The 13775-nt window shown below is 46.0% G+C and overlaps 1 protein-coding gene across 1 annotated transcript; it reads left to right on the forward strand.

The window, feature by feature from the left end:
* Positions 1–380: 380 nt before the first annotated feature.
* Positions 381–4516, forward strand: LOC128350949 (vitelline membrane outer layer protein 1-like). The gene is made up of 3 exons (XM_053309881.1): positions 381–551; positions 2276–2373; positions 4219–4516. The coding sequence occupies exons 1-3, from the start codon at positions 381–383 to the stop codon at positions 4514–4516; spliced, it is 567 nt and encodes a 188-aa protein (XP_053165856.1).
* The last annotated feature ends 9259 nt before the right edge of the window (positions 4517–13775 follow it).

A 13775-nucleotide genomic window follows, 5' to 3' on the forward strand; every position in this document is an offset into this window, starting at 1 on the left:
TAACACCCCACATTCCATTACTGGATTCCCCCCATTTTTGCCAAGTGTAATCTTTATGTATGGTAAGGAAAAAGTCACTCACCATAGCCCCGTCCCTCCCACTGTCTTCAGAATATTTTCTAGTTGTGCTTTGCTGTGGCATTGAAAAGGACCCAATCCACATTGCCAGCAACCTTTAGCTGCTGGTGGGACTCAAACTATGGTCCAAAAAGCCAGATAGACAATGTATAGAATTAACCCAATGTAAGCATGTTTCTAAAAAGCAGAACTAATGTAAGTGTGGCTGGGGGACACCCACCAAACTTCCAAACTGTCCCTTCTCAGACCTGTTATTCATCTACTATGTTTTTTGCAGGTAGATCCAAAGCAGAGCATCTTCCATGGCTCTCTTGGTCAGCATTTTGTACTTCTTGGTGCTCTCCTGCTGCCTGGAGGCTACAGCAGCCCGAAATTATGAGAACACCCTAACAGTGGAAAATGGAGGACCAAGGGGAAATTGGGGTGCCATCGAATTGTGCCCTGAAGGTTATGCTCGTGGATTCGCACTCAAGGTAAAAGTCTCCCTACTTTTGGAGCTCCCTCCATGGAGACACCTTGATGCCGGGGAGCTGTCCCAATCAGCAATTTCCCCCATCCAGGGGTGGAGAGACCCCAATGCTAGTCGGGGGACAGACTACAGAGCTCCCCTCCCCCACCACTGTGCATGCATACTGGCCACATCCCTTGAATCTGTCATCAGATCCAGGAGGCATGGCCAGCATCCAGAAGTGATCCTGCATCTCCTCCCCACTCCGTCCCAGCTGGTGCATCAATGACAGCTGGGTGCTGCCTTTCTTCCTCTCCTTTCCTCTGAATGAGGAAGAGAAAGGAAAGAAGAAATGAGTCGATGCATGTGATGCTGATGCACGGGGAGTGGCCAGCACCTTGGAGAGGGTCTGGATGGCCCTTCACTTGCCAGCTGGAATGGAGTGGGGAAAGGGCTGTTCCTCTTGCTCCCAGCCAATGAGTGTTTTGTTCACTAGTTGGCAAGGCAGTGCCCCAGGGGAGGGGGCACCATGGAACCCCCCCCGCACCCCAGAAACCCAAGGACCTTTGTCCCCCTGCCCCCTTGTCCAATGAGGGTTTTGCCACTACTTCCATCCTCTCTTTTGAACATTTCCCAGACAACTGCTTTAGAACCCCGAAAGGCAAAGGTGAAGAAACAGTAGTACATAAAGGAATCATCGAAAGGAATGAGAGAAGGCAAGAAAATGATGATGGTGGTGGGATCCGTTTTGATGAGGACAGGAAAGCAGATGTCAGCACAAGTATGGAGGAAGGTGACAGTGTTGCATTACCATGATTGAATCACTTCCTGGAGCACTGAGAAGTCTTAGAGGTTTGCTGTGCTCCTTGGATTCTGGTTTCTCTTTGAGGGAGAGTCACTGAAGATTCATCGTGTCTTTGTAGGATTTGGCTTTTTACACAAAGATACAGGCTGAACATTGGGTAAAGTTAGAAATATTGTAGAACATCCATCTAAGTCAGCAGCACATTAAATCAGGGAGCCCAAATTATGCATCTGAGAGCAAAGGACGAGCAAAGGACCCTAACCCTGCTAACTTGGCAAAGAGACACCTTTTAACGAGGTGATTCTCATTATTTAGTAGGGGGAGAGTTACTGGCCCTATCCACTCCCAGCACAGTACCTCCAGTGACTGTTGCTGGTGGCTATCTTATGTTTCTCTTTATATTGTGAGCCCTTTGGGGAGAGGGATCCATCTTATTTATTTGTTAATTCTCTGTGTAAACCGCCCTGAGCCATTTTTGGAAGGGCGGTATAGAAATCAATCAATCAAACAAACAATGAATGAATTCAGACAAAGCTGTTAGTGTAGGAATAACTTGAATCCGGTTGGGAGCTTCATTGCTAGAAGAGGCCAGTTAAGGCCTGCAAGGTGGGGGTTGCCTATAACACGACTGAATTTCTTCTATGGCTTGCCCATCTGGGTCCCTGGGACTGGCTGGATGTACAAGTTGCTGTTGGCTGACTTGGATGTGAATGCAAATCCCCAAGCTTGGCTAGGAATTGTTCTGCACTAGTAGTCAAGGACTAGTGCTGAAGCTGCTCATCGTTGATCTGACTGGACCAGTACGATGCTGTCCAGTTCCAGCAGGAGGGAACCAGTGTGAACGGCTAATTTCCACTGAAAAGATTGTGCTGTAATTTTACAAAATGTGGGCAGCAGTAGAGTGCAGCATCAGTGTTATCATCACTCCTTCTCTTCACCACCAGGTACAGGAACGCCAGGGTATATTGCGTGATGATACAGCTCTGAATGGCATTCGCCTTTACTGCACTAATGGTGAAGTCATTGAGTCAAAAACTGGACCGTGAGTGACTGTTTGTTTCCTTTTCCCCTTTGACTTTCCTGCTTGAACTGTGGAAGGGGCTGGGTTGCTTTCACTGTTGCTGGATTGACAGACAGAATCTGTCTGAATCCTTCTGAGCGCTCTCTGGCTGACATACTATGCAATGTTCTACCTTCCTTTTAAGGGAAGTGTGTGCACTTGTCCAAAATTCAATAATTAGCCGGGCAGAATGTTGTTGCCCTGTCGCCATTCTGCTGGACAGGAGTTGAAAGGCTTTTTATAGGGTTTGTTTTTATTGTGGGCTTCAGGGCCATCTGGGGTTGTGGATGAGTGGCTTCCAAAATACCTATAGAATGTACTGCTATTGTCTATAGGAATTTGGATCCACTGATTTATAAAAGGTGTGGAGGTATTGGTGCACTCCTGGATCGTCCCTGATCTGTCTAAGATCCTGGATGGCAGCAACATTTCTGATCCTTTACCTCCTATTACTAATGTGGTAACACTGACAGTAGCTTACAGGATCCCAATTCTGAGGGGGAAAGGGACCAAGAGGGACTGAGAAACTCCAAGTGTAATGTAGAAAGCTGAAGGGAGCCAGGCTTTTATCTATAGCTCGGAGTTTATTGCTAACACCTTAGGTGAGCAACTAGGTTTTTTGAAGCACCACTAAGATCAATAGATATGTCATGGGTGTGTATGAATGTGTTAGGAACTGACCTATCATGCTCCTGAGAGATCTCATAAGAGCAGTAGTGGCCTGCACTAACAAGGTGGAGGACTCCCGCTGTCCCAGACCAGGGGTTCCCAATCCGTGGTACTCCAGATGGTGCTGGACTACAACTCCTATCATCCCCAGCTACAATTTATAGTGGCTGGGAATGATGAGAGTTGTGGTTCAGCAACATCTGGAGTACCACAGGTTGGGATTCCCTGTCCCAGATAACTAGAGATTCCTGGGTTAAACTTTTCTTACCCAGGAATCTCTGATTGCAAGAAAAACCTTACCATGTGCTATGAAATGGGTAAAGGGACAATAAAGCGATAATTGGCTAATGGGCATAACCGTTGAAGGTATAACCTCCACTATTCAGAGTTTGTACATGGGTGGCCCCAAGACCTTTCCTGCGGGTGGGGGCAAATCTGCAAGCTTATACCCACACCTGGAAGTAAGCCCCATTGAATTCAATAGGATTGGCTCAATGTAGAGGGGAAATGCCTTCCTTAATCCCCCTCCGAGGCTCATGTAAGAACTTCAGTTTTCAGAAATTGAGAATTAAGAATGGGAGAGTTCTCTCTCCATTTTACCCTGTTTGCCTACAGCCCCCCACCCCTCCCGCCCCTTAGGTTGGACACCGTCCAATCTGCCTCCCTTTTAACAGAAAGTGTGTGCACTTGTGTAAGAGTGCACTTGTGAAAATGCAAGCATTACAAAGACAGAGTTGCATAATAGACAGACAGTGGCTGTCAATAGCTCACGGGTCTGCAACTACCTTTTCTTCCACCCACCACCCTCCTTAAGCTAGGTGTTGCCTTTTGCAAGTATATACCCAAACTGGCCCGTGAAATGATTCAGCCTTGTTTTGTGTTCAAACTGTTTGGCTGGACAGGGAACCAGAATGGGCCAGGTTGATTCAAATCCGGTTCAAATTCAAACCAAAATGGCAAAACCAGTTCTGTGCCCATTTTGACTGATGTATGGGTCGACATGTTCTACTGTCCCTTATGCAAGATTTCAAAACTGCAATATTCATATTACTGACAATACCATTTGAGACCTGTGGGATGTTATTTGTACAGTACGTATATTGTTTAATATAATTCATATATTTCTCAGAATATTATAATCGTTGTCTTCTTTGGCAGGTGGGGAGAATGGACAGAGGCTAAGTATTGTCCCAAAAGGAACTTAATCTCCTTCACTCTGAGAGTGGACAAACGCCGAGGGTTTGGTCATGATAATAAAGCAGCTGTCAATGTCCGGTTCATCTGTCAAGGTGGACAAGTTCTGACAGGCAACTCATATAAATCAGGTGATTTTGGCCCATGGAGTGATCGCTGTAGCTCTAGCTCCATATGTGGGCTTCAGACAAAGGTAGAGGACCAACAAGGTAGTGGTGATGAATCCGCACTTAATGATGTAAGATTTTTCTGTTGTTCCTGAACCATAAGAGCTCTCCCTGCTTATAAAACTGTGTGTCTGTTTTCGAGTGGGTTTGTTGAGATGAAACAAACACAATTAAAAGTTGAATAAAGAGCTGTATGTATTGTTTTTTCTCTGACCACTTGCCTCTGTGTGCATTGCTACTGTGTAGGGGAGATCAGATATCAATTACCACAATAGGAATTTCCCCGACACCCCCGCCAATCCCAATGAGGATGGGACGGGCATGGTAAGTTGAATGAGGGCCATATTTTATGAACTAACCAACAAGGATCTGTACGAGTGTGATAGGGGTGTGCAATTGGGATTTTTGGTGTTTTGATTCGGATCCGAACCAAAACACCCCTGTTCTTTTTTGTATCCGAATATTGCCCATCCGAATCACCCCTGATTCAATTCGGATCCGAATTTATCTGAATCAGAATCTCAATTGATTTGGATTTAAAAATGGGTTCAAGGGGCAAAATAGTGGGGTGTGGTGGTATTGCCCAATGGGTGGAGGCTTCCACCCAAATTTCAGGGGGATTGGGCAAAGGGCTGATTTTTGGTGAATTTTTGTAGTGTCCTTGGGGCAGATCGGGGGCATAATGTGGGATCTGGGCCAAAAGATTGGGGTGGGGTGGTAGTGCTAATGGGTGGAGGCTACCACCCCAATTGCAGAGTGATTGGGCAGAGGGCTGATTTTTGGTGAATTTCTGAAGTTCTGAAGGTTTCCCCCCATTAGGTATAATGAAGGGTGTATTGCTTCATGTTGGGGGGAAAGGGGTGGCCTAGAGCGGTGTGGGGTTGGTGGTAGTGCCTGGTAGGGGCAAGGACGCTACCTGAATTTTTTCAAAGGATTTGGGCAGAGGGCTGATTTTTGATGAATTGTTGAAGTTTACGCGTCTTTAAGGTTTTTCCTCTTAATAAGTTATAATGGAGCTTTCAGCAGCCCCATAAGTGCACTTGGGGGGTGCTAGGGTGGCCCAGAGCGAGTGGTGGTGTAGTGCACATAGGGTGCCAACCACCCCCCATGGGTTTCTAACCCATGGGGTACAGGGTTCTGTTGTTTCTGAGGTATTCTGAGTGTGGATTCTATGATAGCAAATTAGAGTGGATTCATGGTGTCTCATTGAAAATCTCATTTGCTATCATAGAATCCACGCTCAGAATACCTCAGAAACAACAGAACCCTGTACCCCATGGGTTAAAAAACCATGGGTATGTTTGGCACCCTATGTGCACTACACCACCACTCACTCTGGGCCACCCCAGAACCCCCCCAAGTGCACTTATGGGGCTGCTGAAAGCTCCATTATAACTCATTATGAGGAAAAACCTTAAAGACGCGCAAACTTCAACAATTCACCAAAAATCAGCCCTCTGCCCAAATCCTTTGAAAAAATACAGGTACCGTCCTTGCCCCTACCAGGCACTACCACCAACCCCACACTGCTCTAGGACACCCCTTTCCCCCCGACGTGAAGTGATACACCCTTCATTATACCTAATGGGGGGAAACCTTAAAGACGCGTAAACTTCAGAAATTCACCAAATATCAGCCCTCTGCCCAATCCCTCTGCAATTGGGGTGGTAGCCTCCACCCATTAGGCACTACCATTCCACCCCAATCTTTTGGCCCAGATCCCATGTTATGCCCCCTATCTGCCCCAAAGACACTAAAACTTCAGAAATTCACCAAAAATCAGCCCTTTGCCCAATCCCTCTGCAATTGGGGTGGTAACCTCCACCCGATAGGCGCTACCACCCCACCCCACTATTTTGCCCCTGGAACCCAAAATTTGAGTAGACGTCACATCAGACCTTTTTGCATTGAAGTCAATGGGAGGCAAAAAGGCGGGAAATTCAAATAGACGTCATAGCTCAAAATGGAGGGGGGGAAAGAAGACCACAAAATGGAGGTCCAAAACAACTGAATATTCAGATCCTAATCAGGGGTGATTCATTTCGAATCCAATTTTTTTCTGATCTCTTCGTGGGTGATTCGGTTCGGATCCGAATCACCCGAAATTCGTTGTTTCGGGTACAGATCATTCTGCACCCGAAACATTTCACACATCCCTAGAGTGTGATACTTAATATGGTATCTCGCAGGGCTCTATATTGCCTGCAGTGCTCGTTAACATCTATAAGTAACCACTGTAATGGAATATCAGAAGATTTGGTGCAGGGTGTTATCAATATGCTGATGACACCCAAATCTCTGTCTCCATGTCAACATCATCAGGAGAAAGCATAGCCTCCCTAAATGCCTGCCTGGAGGCAGTGATAGGCTGGATGAGGGATAACAAACTGAGAATGAATCCAGATAAAACAGAGGTACTTATTGTGCAGGGTTGGAACTGGTCAATGACGAAGAAAACAAGGAATAAAAATAATACAATACAGTAAAAATGTACAACATCAAAAGATTGCAAGGTCATACACAGCAAAGTTGATCTCGTCTCATTTTACATGGTCCAGCAAATAACCCAGTTTATCTTTTAAAAGAGGTTCTATCCATATAGGGTGTATAGTCCTATAAAGGCACAGTGTCAAAGGACGTGCACTATCGACTCAACAACTCCAGCGCCATAAGGGCATAACCGATTCCTTAAGTTAATTCCCTTAAACCTCCCTTCTAACACCGCAGAAGGTATCACATTAAAGTGTGCCTGTGAGAAAGCTCATGTATGACTTAACGTGGTCAGGCATATCAAGTATCCTGCTGGCTGGGGATAGTTGAAAAAACTGCTTATTGTGTTCTTTGCAGTAATCAAACTTAGTTCTCTTTTTTCCTCCATATCTTGCACTCTTTGCTTAACTATCTTTTTAGCAGCATCAGGTGTTAAAGATGACAGATATTGCCGTGAGAACCCACAGTTACCAGAGATGACCTGTGAGTTCTTTCACCAAGATGACTGGAATTCATCTTCCAACACTAATGGCCCAAGGGCTGGGTGGGCAGTTTAAGCCAAAAATTAGTCAGCTATAACCATGCCTGGGCTTCAACTCGAATCACTCCAGATTCAAGGTGTAATGCGGCTTTGGATTTAGTAAGGTGAAAAATAGCCCGAAGGAAGCCTGGCTCAACAGCTTCCAATATAGAAAAGTTACCTGTAGGGAAGATCTGAATCCTGTATAACATTTGGGCTAATATTTTGGCCTGGAGCACCTTGAGGGCTGCTGGAATATAATACCCACCTTTAGTATAGATTTTTTTTTTTTTTAACAACAGTTGACCTCCTTTGGGCACGTGCTGCCACATACTCATAATGCGGTTTCCATTACCCTCCAGAGTGAAAAACGATGCCTAAATATTTAAAAGTATGAACCTGTGGAACCCTGATGCCATTTATTACCCATTTATGGTTTTTTGGTTTCTTCCCAAATACCATGAGTTTAGACTTCTGGGCATTAATGATAAGAGATTCATTCTCACAAAATTGCGTGAGTATTCTCAAAGCTCTTCACATGCTGACTAGTGTTGTAGATAATATAACCACATCGTTGGCATAGAGTAGTATCTGCTGGCATAGTAATATCAATTGAACTCCCTGGGCTGAGGTATTTAGGAACTAGACTTTAAGAGCCTCTTCTCAAGACTGGGGAGAAGGGCTCCAGAGTGGGCTGTGGGGAAGTCGGGTTAACTGTACCTTCCCTGCAGATGAGCAGTTCCTGGCAGTAGCTCCGAGGGTTGGGGTCCTGGGTCATGCCGCCCCTGGTGCTCCAATAATGTGCTGCGCAAGTGTGCAGTTCATTATTGGGAGCTCCCTCCCTCCCGAGTCTGCCAGCAATGGCTGCTAGTAGCCACAGTTGTCACACGACCAGAGAAACAAGTTTAAAGGAGTGCTTGCTTCCTTAACCACATTTTAAAGGGTGGCTCAATAGGCTGGTTTGCTGCTGTGTTGTTGCTGGGATTGGGCCCGATCCCCGTGGGTGACACATGCATGCAAAACTGTGATGGGCTCCCTTAAGCTCTAAATCCTTTTGGCACTCAGCATCCAAAATGTGCTGCCTAAAGCTTGATTTGACTTCACTTTACCCCAGTGATAACTTCAATGGGATAATTTCTCCCCTTGCCTGTGGGCAAAGTACCACGCTTGGAAGTCCACTGGGCCAAAGCAAGGAGTGCTCAGAAAGGTTTCCTTTCCGTACCCATATTCTGTAAAGGAATATGATATATAAGTGTGGTTTACTTTACAGAGACCAGTAGACAATTAAAAATCACACAAGTAATATTTTTCATTCAAGAGAGGCCTGTAATGGGCCAAAAATGGCCTGTAACGGGACTAAAATGATGGGGGGGGGAGGCCAGCGAGGGGAGAGGGACATCCAGAGACCCCCGCTAAGGCTGTGACAGCATCCCCAGAGTCTAGTAGTGATGTTAAGTCTGCCATTTTCCCTCCCCAGATATTTTTTTGTCCCACCCCTGAGCCAGGCCTGAACCAGTTTGGACTAGAGACAAAATGGCACAGCTCCAGTGTGTGCAGAACTGAGCCAGACCCGGTTCAGTTCGAGTCCAGTTCCACCAGTTTTTCCCATTTTGTGTACACCCCTAGACTAAGGCAATGCGGGGGAATGGACATAATAGCATTTTTCATATATCTGAAAGCCTGTAAAACATAAGAGGGCTTTTTCTCTGCTGCTCCCAAAGGCAGAATTGGATCTAATGGGCTTAAGTTACAGGACGGTAGTGTTTGGTTACCTGGGCAGTAGTTGGTTGTCCCTCACTGGTCGTCTTCAAGGTAAAGCTGGAGAGCTATCAGTTGAGATGCTCTAGCTCTCGATTTCTTGCACAGAGTGGACTAGGGTTGGACTAGATGGCCTGCAAGTTACCCTCCAATGCTATGATTCTGTGAGCCCACTCTTGGTCTTGCCTTACCTTTTCCTGCTTTGCTCCCCACAGGCTCCGAACGTCCCCTTCTTATTCCTGCCAGTCATGCCATGTCGTTTTATCACTGCACCATTCTCATCGACTTACTCACTCACTTACTTACTTACACGACATTTATATCCCAATCTTCCTGTAAGGAGCACAGAGCGATGCACACAGTTATGTTTATCCTCACAACAACCCTGTGAGGTAAGATAGGCTCCCATCGAACTGACCGGCTCAGATTCACCCTGTGAGTTGGACAGGGTTTTGAACTTGGGTCTCCAATACTCTAAGCACTACACCACGCTGGCTTAGACTGTCTTTAACAAATTGTTACCAGCTTGGCTTTCACACCAACACACCTCTTCATCAAAAGCTTCACCCAGATTATTTCATCAGAAAGGGCCCAGTCTATCAAAGATCCAGGTTCTTCTCCTTCCCTCCAAGAGGGTATCGTGCCCCAGAGAGCATATCCTCCAATACTATACTTCCTTCTTCACTGCTCCTAGATTTCTTATAAACACTGCTGTCAGCATGCTTGTTCCAACCTGAACCACAAGATTAAAGGTAAAGTGTGCAGTCAAGTTGATTTTGACTCCTGGCGCCGAAAGAACTCTGTGGTTTTCTTTGGTGGAATACAGGAGTGGTGTTTACCCGTGTTTTCACCCGGGTTTGGGAGTTTTGTGTGCTCCCAAACGTCAGTTGTGTGGCAGCAAGGTAGGAGGAAAACCTGGGCAGAAGTGATTCCCCGGAAGCAAGGTAGGTGGAAAAGCTACCCAGGTTTACCTCCTACCTTGCTTCTATACAACTGAAAATTAGGAGCACACAAAACTCTCACACCTGGATAGAAGACAGTTTTTGATTCTGTGAACCACCTCTTTGTCAAGCTTAAAAGGCCCCATAGCATTACATCATAGGGATGTGCCCGAAACAATTTCGGTGCTGGCGGGGGTGGTTCTTTAAGGGCGGGGGAGGGTGCACTCACCCCTTTCGCTGCAGTCCCTCATCGGCGCTCCATTATTTTCAATCCCCTTGGGGCAGCAGCATTATTCCCTGCCACCCTGTTCCCCTCATCGGCCCGAATTACCGATCGTGTGTGCACCCATCACATGTGTGCGTGTGCCCCGTGTACATCCATGCACATGACGGGTGCATGCACGATCGGTACTTCTGGCCACTTCCAGCTGATGAGGGCAATGGGGCGGATGGGAGGAACACTGCTTTCCCAAGGGGATTGAAAAATTAAGGCAAGCTGGTGGGGGAAATGCGGAAGGAGGGGTGAGTGCACCCTTCCTCGCCCTTAAAAAACCACTCCTGCCGGCACCAAAACGCTGAGACGGCCAGGAAACTGAAACATTTTGGAGGCCTTTAGAGTGGCCTCCAAAATGTTTCAGTCTCAAGCCTCTTACAAAATGGGTTGGACATCCCACCCTGGTGTGTCACTCATTCTACACTGCTCATGGTTACAACTGCATTCATCTGAAACCAATGCCTGTTGCTGTGATGGTAGGTCTTGGTCTAAACCTGGCCACAGTCTAAACACATTCCAATACACCTTACAGGGTTTTTTTTTAATTGCACAGAACTATCAACTCAATATGATAAATAATTGTGTAGCCATATAAGCATTTTTTAATCTTATCAGAATGATACTGTCTGTTTTAGAGTCTTTTTCCTTTCTCCTTAATTTTTCAACCAGTTATGTAAAACTTGAAATTTAGTCATTTATTTGGTAACCAGGGGCCCCTCATAATGTGAGGCACTAGGCTGTAGCTTGCTTAACCTCCACCTAAATCTGGCACTGCCTATGATATAGTCATAGTTTCTACCTCTCTCCTATGCCTGTGATGCTCATGATAGTAATTCTAAAGGCGATGACACAAATGCCATGACTCTGCATATAATGGTCAAGTGAGCTGCATCAGATCATCGTGGAATTAAAGAAAAAAAATCAGTTTGTCAGGTATAGTTAGTATTGTCTCCTTAAAACTGGCTGCCTCTGTAGATGCAATTCAAAAGAAACAAAAAGAAAAAAACAAATGAGCAAGGGAACTGACCTCAGACTTTCCCCATCTTACATCTAGGTTGGACTTCAGTCAGAAGCCCTATCCAGACATTATGTTCAACGTACATACAATGAGTGTACAGTGCTCATAGATACAGATCTGAATACTGTGACAGTTATTTACATGTTATGTTGAACACAGGTACAGTAGTACATTTCCTATCTGAAGTGGCCTGTATCCAGGTTCACTTTAAAAATGAACACAGTTCAAGCCATTCACACAAAAACATGTACGGTCATACAGACATCTGTGCATTCTGTAGAGCAGAGCTGGTCTTGTGGTAGCAAGCATGACTTGTCCCCTTCGCTAAGCAGGGTCCACCCTGGTTGCTTATGAACGGAAGACTAGAAGTGTGAGCACTGTACGATATTCCCCTCAGGGGATGGAAGCACTCTGGGAAGGGCAGAAGGTTCCAGGTTCCCTCCCTGGCTTCTCCAAGATAGGGGTGAGAGAGATTCCTGCCTGCAACCTTGGAGAAGCTGCTACCAGTCTGTGAAGGAAATATTGGGCTTGATAGGCCAGTGGTCTGTCTCAGTATATGGCAACCTTCCTATGTATGGTTTTAAGTTTCCCAGTGCTAGGTGGTTCCAGGTTTCCAACACAAGGCCTCAAACCTAATGTAAACAAAGAGACAATAGAGACTCCACCTGTAAATGTGCAAGGATCAAGAGAAGCATAATGGGAACATGGCATATTTCCGTGGGGGATGGAGCAAAGTCCAAATGAACTATTTTCAGTGTGAGATTAAATACGTGAAAGGATAATCAAGACAGGGGCAGGTCAAGATACTTTGTTACCTGAGGCAATGGACAATATGACACCCACCCACTCCTAAGCAGGTCATGCCGCTGAGACAGCACTCTCAGACTATGTCACCCAGCCAGGTGGTGATTGCAGGAGTGTGCCTAGCTTCGATTGGCGGTCGGTGGGGGTGGGACGAAGGGGAGGAGAAGGGAAAGAAGAGGAGGAGAGGGCCTGCCCCTGCAGTGTGAGAAAGGAAAATAAACAGCAAGCCACAGAGGGGTGTGGAAGGGCAGTGGCAGAGGCCTGAGGGGTGGTACCTATGGTGGCGAGGGGGTAGTCAACTATTCTAAAACAAAGTTGATGGTATTCTCAGTCAGATATAAATGAAATGGGCATACAGTACATGAAATAGAACATACATCCTCTTTTAAAATATCTGGTAGGGATGTGCGTTTTGTTTCGGATACAAAACGTTTTGTGCACAAAACAGGCCGTTTCGGCTGTTTTGTAGCCAAAACAAAACAGCCAATGCTCAAAACAGAAAATTTTGTAGCCAAAACAAAACGTCCCTGTTTCGGATAAAAAATGTTTTGTTGTTTCAGCTGTTTTGGAACTCCATTTTGCAATCGCAAAAAGTCTTTCTCCTTCAGTCTCCATTTTGAGTTTTGACATCTGTTTGAATTTCCAGCCCTTCCAGCCCACAGACTGGCCAGTGAAAGCATGGGCTGATCTGCTGGCAATTGCCTCCTTATTCCTTTTAAGCAAATTAAAGGGTAAATTTTACCCTCATTGCCCAGTGGGGCAGTGTGCATTTACCTTCATTGCCCAGTGGGGCAGTGTGCATTTCATTGTTGTTGTTACACACTGTTGTGTGTAGATCAATTGCATTTTGGGTGGGGGGGGATGTGGATGTGCATGACCTTTGGAAATATACCTGATTTTTTCCAAAGCTCTGCTGTTGTTGATGTGTGATGTTGATGTTATTTGGGGTGGATCGGGGGCAGAAAAGGGCCTTTGGGGGCAGAAGAGTGGTTCAGGTAGTAGTGCCCCAATGGGTGCCTGCAGCCACCCAGATTCCAAAGGAATTGGGAAAGGGCTGATTTTAAAAGAATTTCTGAGGTTGACATGTCTTTGGGGCCGATTTGGGGCAGAAAGGGGGCCTGAGGGGCAAAACAGTGGGTTGGGTGGCAGTGCCCCAAGGGGTGCCTGCCACTTGCTCTGTTCCAAAGGAATAGGGCAAAGGGCTGATTTCTTAGGAATTGTTGAAGTTTACACTTCTTTAAGGTTTCCCCCACCCCAGAGAATAAAGGCGGCTTCAGAGTCCATAATTCCCTATGGGGAAGAACTTTACAGATGCCCACACTCCTTTACATCTTTAAAAATCAGCCCTCTGCCCAATTCCTTTGAAATAATTCTGGCTGCTTCCCTGCCCCCACTGGGCACTACCACCCACCCTACTCTGCTCTGGGCCACCCCTTTCCTCCCAACATGAAGCTATACTTTTGCTGAAACCTCCATTCTTTCCTATGGGAAAAATCCTATACTTCAAAAATTCACCAAAAATCAGCCCTTTGCCCAATTCCTCTGAAAT

Source organism: Hemicordylus capensis, chromosome 3 (assembly GCF_027244095.1).
Source record: "Hemicordylus capensis ecotype Gifberg chromosome 3, rHemCap1.1.pri, whole genome shotgun sequence".
Classification (NCBI taxonomy): Eukaryota; Metazoa; Chordata; class Lepidosauria; order Squamata; family Cordylidae; genus Hemicordylus; species Hemicordylus capensis.

Bases quoted from the DNA above. Each gene is read 5' to 3' on its own strand.
- LOC128350949 (XM_053309881.1), top strand. From the start codon at position 381: ATGGCTCTCTTGGTCAGCATTTTGTACTTCTTGGTGCTCTCCTGCTGC. The intron at 552-2,275 runs GTAAAAGTCTCC...CTTCACCACCAG, and splicing joins CTCGTGGATTCGCACTCAAG to GTACAGGAACGCCAGGGTAT. The intron at 2,374-4,218 runs GTGAGTGACTGT...CTTCTTTGGCAG, and splicing joins ATTGAGTCAAAAACTGGACC to GTGGGGAGAATGGACAGAGG.